Source organism: Dendrobates tinctorius, unplaced genomic scaffold (assembly GCF_039654945.1).
Source record: "Dendrobates tinctorius isolate UK_male_01 unplaced genomic scaffold, ASM3965494v1 ptg000051l, whole genome shotgun sequence".
Taxonomy (NCBI): Eukaryota; Metazoa; Chordata; class Amphibia; order Anura; family Dendrobatidae; genus Dendrobates; species Dendrobates tinctorius.
This window is the reverse complement of record NW_027361719.1, coordinates 12,759,324-12,768,796: the sequence shown is the minus strand read 5'-3', so window position 1 is coordinate 12,768,796 and position 9,473 is coordinate 12,759,324. Positions and strand designations below refer to the sequence as shown.

Sequence of the window (9,473 nt, the reverse complement as noted above, 5' to 3'; positions counted from 1 at the left end):
TGCGAACACACAGCTGCTGTGCACAAAAAATAACCAAGACCTATTAATCCGTCGAAGTTTGAGAAGTCCTTCCCAACAACGGACCTATGAATACATCTAAGGTTGTGAAGGGGTTAAAGGGCTTGTTCACTACTCAGACAACCTTTTCCCAATCTCTATGTTCCCTAACCAGTAAAATAATTACACTTATGATCAACTCTGGTGCCGGCCTAGATCCAGCAGTTTCGGCATCGGCTCTCCTTGGGTTCATGTGACATTGTTATGTCAGGTGATCTCTGATGCCCATCAATGGTGGCTGAAGGAGGGAAAAGTGAAGCCAGAGCTGATTGGTCACAAGGATTGCGTGACATTGCTAGGAGAGCCAGTGCCAACACAGCCAGACCAGCGTCAGCACCGGAGGTAAGTATAAGGTGTTGTTGTTTTATAAAGGGAAACACAGTGATTATGAAGGGGTTATCCAAGTAGAAGACAACTCCTTTAACACATATGTATTCTTCAAAATGCCTAAAGTTAATCTAGAGTACTAATCTGTGTCTAGTTAGATCGCAGCCCCACATTCTTACCAAATCATTTAATATATTCACCTGATATTATTTCAACAATAAAATTGTCTTGATCACTAATTTCTTTTAATTAATGATAGAAATGAAATACAGCTATTGTGAATAAAAAAAATTACTAGAAGCAGAAATTGGAATAAAAAAACTACGGTCAGGGACTCATGCAGACAAGCATATTATAGAGATATTTTATTTTGTGTGCACCACGAACTACACATGAAGAGTGCGAGAACCATTGTAGCCAATGTGTGAGTGTACTTGGCCGATTTTCCACACCGACCAATTGTATGCAAGGAAAAAATCGCAGCATGCACAGCTTTGGTCCAATTTATGGACCAGACTAGGCTTTGTAGAAAGAGTAGCACGTCCATCTTTGGGTCAGGATCATCCAGTGGTCATTGGGGCTTGACGAAGTCATCTCCACAAGAAGGGGTTAAATGAGCTATTAGAATCTAATATTGTTCTTATTCGCACGTAACTAGTGCAGACAATAAGGCTCTGGGGAATGCCTCACCCAACATCCAGGGCCGGTTTTGTTTAAAAGTTTCCTGAGACATCTGTTAACCCTTATAATACCAGAGAGACTAACTTTAATATTCATTGAGCTATGATTATACAATACTTACTGTACATACTAAAACTGCATTTACCCTGAAAGATTATCGCTAACGAGTGTTCTTAATAGTACTCATTTGCGATAATCTTTTAGTATAAACCGGCTGCCAATCACTACAAGAACGAGCAAAATGTTCGTTCGTTGGGTGACATGATGCGCAGCCCAAATGATCATTGTTTTCATCCAGGCATCAAGCTGTGTAAAGCTTCTTTTACACTTGCCGTGTTTTTGCAGGCCACTTTTGAGGCCCCAATGCATTTCTATGGGGCCGCAAAAATGGCCTGCAAAAATTAGTAGGAGGACCTTGTCCCGTATGGCCGTGAGGGCCGTATTTGCGACCGTGAAAAAATATCGAGCTTGCTCGATATTTTTCACGGCTTATGGACACGGCTGCAATGCATTTCAATGGTACAGCAAAAACAACGTTAAGTTGTTTTTGCGGTACGCCGTATTTGCGGATCGCCGTTTTTTCCCTGCTATTTGTTATAACAGGGAAAAACGGCGATCCGAGAAGGTTTTTTGTGGCCCATTTTTTGTGGAATACCATGAAAATCACGGCAATACGGCCCGCAAAAACGGCCCGTAAAAACGGGCCGCAAAAAACAGGGCAAGTGTAAAAAGCAGCCTAAATAGGGCTCACACTTCCGAGAACTATGGCTGCCTATACACACTGAGCGTGAGATTGTTCCGTACGCATCATTTATCACGGTCTGCCTGTGTAAACAGGTTATTATACGACTGCTGATTGGTAAATGTTTCCCGATCGGCGGTAATGTAAATTAAATTTTGAATTTCATTCTCATGTGTCTTTGTTGCCAAAAACTCAATGAGAAGTTTTGAAATGAAAATCTGCAACACATCTCTCATTTGTGAATGTCACTTTATAGAATCTGTGCACTTACACAACATACTTACTATAGTTCATTCCATAGTAAGTTATATAATTGTATAACAGTATGACTTATGTGTAACATATTACGCGGTCTACTGTCTACGTCACTAACTTATATCTTTTAATAAAGTGATCTGCTACATAATCTACAACACTTTCTACTGAGGTGATCTGCTACATAATCCTTGTAATCTGCTTCTCTTTCGAGTCCATACTGTCATGTCCCCCTATAAACTCCAGGAAAAGTTCATCTCAGGTGTCTGTTTGATTAACAACTGCACAGAAAGAGAAATTTCCAGCGGAAAAAAATATATTTTTTTTCTTCCGGTGACACATGGTGAAACTTTTCTCTTGTTCTTTGATGCTTAGTCCCATAGGTTTAAATAGAGGATGTCATCCTTTTCCTGATATTTGCCTTTTTAAACAGAAGCGGTTAATAAAGGATGTTTCCAGGGAGGATATTCCCAAAGCAGACGAAAGTATGATTGGCCCACCTCTTCATACAGGAAAGCAAGCGAAGATTACAAATATATAAGGGCTTCCCTCTCTTGTATCCCCAGTGATCTCAGGTTACTTTGGCAGCGTTCACTATGAGTACACTGGCAGTGTACAGGAACGTCTACACGGAAGAGCAGTTTCAGAAGGTGTATGGCACAGCTAAGGATTTGGAAAGGCCTCCGCTGACTTTAAAGCAAAAATTAGCCAGGAGTTGTAAATGCTCAACTCATAGCCTCCACACTTTTCTTAGGCATAGGATCCCTATTGTAGGCTGGTTACCCAGGTACAAGATAAAGAAATGGATTCTGGGAGATCTTGTTGCGGGCCTGACGGTTGGCATAGTACATATCCCACAAGGTAAGTGCACCGTGCTGGACTTACTACATATAGAGTATATATGTCTATTATTCTACGCTTTCCTTACTTTACTTAAAAACCTTTACCTTTATACTTTCCTTTCTTACTGTATTTTAGATCTTTAAAGATTCATTGACGATTATTACTTTATACTTTTCCCTACAATGACTGAATGACAATACTTACTGTTGCCTTCACCTCTTCAATTGATCTGTATTTCATTTTAAATTTTGTCTTAGCAGTCGAAAACTTTTATCATGATTTGCACGTAAAACTTTAAATGTATAGTGCATTTTTGGAGAAAAATCTCACACAAAATTTAAATACATACCAATACTATCCATAACATTACAGAGATAGTACCCAAATTCTTAAATAATGTCATCAGTTTATTGAGCTGTGCCGTGACAATTTCTATGTGACAATTTAATTGAGAGGATACGTTTTTTAACATAAATATATATATTTATTTATTTTACTCTTATATAGCGCCATTAGTTCCACAGCGCTTCACACATATTAACATCACGGTCCCCATTGGGGTTCACAATCTAAATTCCCTATCAGTATGTCTTTGGAGTGTGGGAAGAAACTGCGGAACCTGGAGGAAGCCTACACAAACACGGAGAGAACATACAAACTCCTTGCAGATGTTGTCCTTGGTGGGATTTGAACCGAGAACCCCAGCACTGCATATATATATATATATATATATACACACACACACAGAGGGTATGGAAAGTATTCAGACCCCTTTAAATTGTTCACTTTTTGTTTCATTGCAGCCCTTGGTAAATTCAAAAAAGTTCTTTTTTTCTCATTAATGTAAACTCTGTACCCCATCTTGACTGAGAAAAAACAGAAATGTAGAAATTTTTGCAAATTTATTAAAATAGAAAAACTGAAATATCAAATGGTCATCATCAGTATTCAGTCCCTTTGCTCGGTATTGAGTAGAAGCACCCTTTTGAGCTAATACTGCCATGAGTCTTCTTGGGATTGATGCAACAAGTTTTTCACACCTGGATTTGGGGATCCTCTGCCATTCTTCCTTGCAGATCCTCTCCAGTTCCGTTAGGTTGGATGGTAAATGTTGGTGGACAGCCATTTTCAGGTCTCTCCAGAGATGCTCAATTGGGTTTATGTCAGGGTTCCGGCTGGGACAGTCAAGAATGGTCACAGAGTTGTTCTGAAGCCACTCTTTTGTTATTTTAGCTGTCGTCTTGTTGAAAGGTGAACCTTCAGCCAAGTCTGAGGTCCAGAGCACTCTGGAAAAGGTTTTCATCCAGGATATCTCTGTACTTGGCCACATTCATGCTTCCTTCAATGGCAACCAATTGTCCTGTACCTGCTGCTGAAAAACACACCAATAGCATGATGCTGCCACCACCATGTTTCATTATTGGGTTTGTATTGGGCCGGTGATGAGCAGTGCCTGGTTCTCTCCACACAAACTGCTTAGAATTATCACCAAAAAGTTCTATCTTCGTCTCATCAGACCAGAGAATCTTATTTCTCATAGTCTCGGAGTACTTCATGTGTTTTTCAGTAAACTCTATGCGGGCTTTCATATTTCTTGCACTGATGAGAGTCTTCTGTCGGGTCTCTCTGCCATAAAAGCCTGAATGGTGGAGCGCTGCAGTGATAGTTGACATTGTGAAACTTTCTCCCATCTCCCTACTGCATCTGTGGAGCTCAGCCACAGTGATCTTGGGGTTCTTCTTTACCTCTCTCACCAAGGCTCTTCTCCCATGATTGCTCAGTTTGGCTGGATGGCCAGGTCTAGGAAGACTTCTGGTGGTCCCAAACTTCTTCCATTTAAGGATTATGGAGGCCACTGTGCTCTTAGGAACCTTGAGTACAGCAGAAATTCTTATGTAACCTTGTCCAGACCTGTGCTTTGCCACAATTCTGTCTCTGAGCTCCTTGGCCAGTTCCTTTGACCTCATGATTCTCATTTGGTCTGACATGCACTGTGAGCTGTGAGGTCTTATATAGACAGGTGTGTGCCTTTACAAATCAAGTCCTATCAGTTTAAGTAAACACAGCTGGACTCCAAAGAAGGAGTAGAACCATCTCAAGGGTCACAAGGAAATGGAATAGCATGTGATTAAATATGAGTGTCTGAGCAAAGGGTCTGAATACTTATGACCATGTGATATTTCAGTTTTTCTTTTTTAATAATTTTGAAAAATTTCTACATTTCTGTTTTTTTCAGTCAAGATGGGGTGCAGAGTGTACATTAATGAGAAAAAAAAACTTTTTTGAATTTACCAAATGGCTGCAATGACACAAAGAGTGAAAATTTTAAATGGGTCTGAATACTTTCCGTACCCACTGTATGTGTATTTATGTCTATGTTAAAAATTGAAGGTCTAGCTTCTAAAACTTTCTTTACTCCATAGATAAAATAGTACAATGTATTGGCATTAGAGCACAGATATACTTTGCCCTTTTCACATTTCCCTGTGATTGGCTATGCCATGGACATTAAAATGGTTATCTATTGTAGAACTCCATCCTCTATGCCCTGTTAGAGCATTTTATAATTTTATACTGAAAGTGCCAGACTGTGATCAAGAAACCCTTATTAGGCAAAGTTGATGGCCATATTAAGTGCAATCATTGTCAGATAGGCTCGCTTGTGTACCATAAGATTTGCCTGTTGTCCCAGAATCTGATACTATAATTGTCCCTAAAAAATCCAGAAAAAAGGTAACTTCATTTAGCCCTACTTCCTAGCCAACAGGGTCTATTTCTTATGCGTTAATTCACAAATAACCTTTTAGACCTTATTAGTGTTCTGTGTGTGCAATTATAATAAAGGGCCTGTCACACTAAGCGATATTGCTAGCGATATCGCTATAACGTCACTGGTTTTTGTGACGTTATAGCGATATTGCTAGCGATATCGCTGTGTCTGATACTTACCTCTGACCGGCTCCCCCTCTGATTATCGCTGATCGCGCGAGAACGTCCTGGACCGTTTCTCGTCATCAGCTTCCTGCTGGGCTTCCTGCTATGGAGACGAGCGACGAGTGGACGCGGGCAGGAGGACGTCAGGATCGCCGCGTCTGACAGGTAAGTAACGACCCCCGTCCCCTGCTATGTAACTGGTGAGATCTGCCTTTGTGGCAGCTCACTAGCGACCACTTAGCGATGCACCAGCGATCCATATCGTTGTCGGGATCGCTGGTGCATCGCTAAGTGTGACAGTACCTTAAGACTTATGATGTAATTAAAGATGTTGTCTAGGAAAACAAGATATCACCTATATATCGGATAGGTGATAACTTATTGATCAGTGAAAGTGTGACCGCTGGAACCTACATGAGAACTTTTATCCCGTTAAAATAGAGTGGCAATGCTCACGCTCCACCACCTCTCCATGCACTTCCTATGGGTCTACTGAGCACAGTTCTAATCTTTTTACGGCAGCCCCATAGTGAATTAATGGAGCCAGGGTGGTATTAAGGGCAGGCAAACTAGGCATTTGATTCAAAATTAAAAGCAACACATGTGATATACACAATAAAATAGGAAAAGATCACCTATTAAAATTAAAACGGACAAAAAATGGTTCTACACCATATTAAGACTTAATGATATGAAAGAGGGGATGTATAAATGAACCAAAGTACAAAAAGTATAAAATATATATATATATCTTTATTATTACATGTAAATTTAGATAATAAAATGTTAAAATATTAGTCCTCACAATGAAAATCAAAATTTAGCCACAAGATGGCGCCATAATTAGTAAAAAGCACAATAATACACAGCCTGATGGTAACACAAAAATAAATAAATAAATAATGAACGTGAATATATATAAAAATATCAACAATCGTATATATATATATATAAATAAATCACCTTGTAGTATCAATAAGGTGCATAAGTTAGCAGAAATGTGCAATACAATCAACAATTGTGTAACATAAGCAACTGTGCAAAATAAGCAATGAAAAAAAGTGGTGTGCACAATGTGCTGCCAACTGCTCCTTTATGGAGATGGGTAACCATGTGAACACACTGCAATTAAAATGCAAATAAGCTGTGAAAGGGTCAATACCTAGAATATAACAATAAAAGAATAGTGTCCACAATGTGCTAACAACAGCTCCTTTGAGGGATTGTGCAAATAAACAAAGCGCAGATAAAGTGCAATGACACTCCCCTGGAAGAAGGCAATCATCCCTGAAACATACATAAGGAAGCCAGGCGCCATAGCGCAAACTAGGCATTTGCCTAGGGCCTCCACTCCCCCAGGGACCCCCAGCAAATGCAGTGCCACTAATAACGACACACCATGATGCCGCTATGTAGCCTGTGAGTTCAGCTATATACAAATATTACATTACTCTCACTGAAAAACTTACCTGTACTTTTATATAATAACTAGATAGTTTATTAAATGAATGATGAGCTGCAGTACTTATCTGTACATAGCGAATTAAATGTGTTTTGTGCCACCTATTGCATAGAGGGTGATGTGGGGCCACTCCCACACAAGGGCCCCCCAGGGAATTCACCCATTCCCCTGGTGGCCAGTCCGAGCCTGGTCCTAACTGTTGTACCTCACCGGTCAGTACTTATTCTTTGGATAGGTGATAACTTGTCTTTACTGGACAACCACTTTTATAGTGGACGTGTATATGTTCTGTATAGAGGGAGGATGGGCCCCCCAAAAACTTAAAGAAATCATGTTTTGACTGTATGTAACATATTTTACTTGTCTCCAATGATATTTTACCCAAATAAGCTAACATGCCCTTTAAATGTCACAACTGAGGTCGGTTAGATTCACATGAAACTATCACACCATGTGTCCAAGATTTCAAATAATTATCAATGGAATTAAATGAAGATTTTTGGTCTCTAAATGTAAAAAATTTTGCAATTTACTGGCAGAAAGCAGAGAACATGGTGAAGGTGAGATATGTGTAGTATATGATAAAGCTGAATGACATTTTATTACTGGTTGGTTACTTTTTGGTTACACAAGACAGGACTGCACCCTTCATAACCTGTAAACCATTTCACTAGTGATTGGAAACAGCTCTTCTTTCCAAACAATTGGTACAAATTTCATGGGACCCCGCATGACCCTACATATATGATCAGAAGCAGATAAAGTACTTACAAGATTCAATTATGCAAATAGTGCTAATTAACACTAATTGCATAATTTATAATTTATTCACACTTCTTTACCAGACAAAGGTGAGTGGCTTTTCATAGGGGCGGACACTGACAGCTTGGTTAGGACCCCTATATGAGAAATGTGTCTGGGTCCCCTCCTTTTGCAGTGACAAAGCTACAGAGTGTATATATATATATATATATACAATGCTCAAAGAAATAAAGGGAAAACCACATCCTAGAGATCACTGAATGAAATATTCATTCCAGTTGCAAATCTTTATTCATTACATAGTGGAATGCATTGAGAACAATAAAACATAAAAACGATTAATGTAAATCAAATTTAATATCCCAGTGAGTTCTGGATTTGGAATAATACTCAAAATCAAAGTGGGAAATCAAATTACAGGCTGATCCGACTTCAGTGGAAATGCCTCAAGACAAGGAAATTATGCTCAGTAGTGTGTGTGGCCTCCACATGCCTGTATGACCTCCCTACAATGCCTGGGCATGGTCCTGATGAGGCAGCGGATTCTCTCCTGAGGGATCTCCTCCCAGACCTGGAATAAAGCATCAGTCAACTCTTGGACAATCTGTGGTGTAATGTGGCAGAGAAAACTAGAATAAATAACTGGTTAGAAAGGCAAAATGAGCAATTGTAAGTACACAGTGGTATATAATATGATACAGTTGTGTCCAAAAGTATTGACACCCCTGCAATTCTGTCAGATAATACTCAGTTTCTTCCTGAAAATGATTGCAAACACAAATTCTTTGGTATTACTATATTCATTTAATTTGTCTTAAATGAAAAAACACAAAAGAGAATGAAGCAAAAAGCAAAACATTGATCATTTCACACAAAACTCCAAAAATGGGTCAGACAAAAGTATTGGCACCCTCAGCCTACTACTTGGTTGCACAACCTTTAGCCAAAATAGCTGTGACCAACTGCTTCCGGTAACCATCAATGAGTTTCTTACATTGCTCTGCTGGAATTTTAGACCATTCTTCTTTGGCAAACTGCTCCAGGTCCCTGATATTTGAAGGGTGCCTTCTCCAAACTGCCATTTTTAGATCTCTCCACAGGTGTTCTATGGGATTCAGATTTTGACTCATTACTGGCCACCTTAGAAGTCTCCAGTGCTTTCTCTCAAACCATTTTCTAGTGCTTTTTGAAGTGTGTTTTGGGTCATTGTCCTGCTGGAAGACCCAAGACCTCTGTCTGAGGGAGACCCAGCTTTCTCACACTGGGCCCTACATTATGCTGCAAAATTTGCTGGTAGTCTTCTGACTTCATAATGCCATGCACACGGTCAAGCAGTCCAGTGCCAGAGGCAGCAAAACAACCCCAAAACATCAGGGAACCTCCGCCATGTTTGACTGTAGGGACCGTGTT

The 9,473-nt window shown here is 39.7% G+C and overlaps 1 protein-coding gene across 2 annotated transcripts in view; it reads left to right on the top strand.

The window, feature by feature from the left end:
• The first annotated feature begins 2,643 nt into the window (after positions 1–2,643).
• Positions 2,644–9,473, top strand: part of LOC141091390 (solute carrier family 26 member 10-like) — a 121,046-nt gene continuing 114,216 nt past the window's right edge. For both annotated transcript variants that reach the window (XM_073576945.1, XM_073576944.1), the window contains exon 1: positions 2,644–2,923. In XM_073576945.1, the coding sequence (XP_073433046.1) occupies positions 2,659–2,923 (265 nt within the window). In that variant the 5' untranslated portion in view covers positions 2,644–2,658. The remainder of the gene's footprint in view (positions 2,924–9,473) is intronic.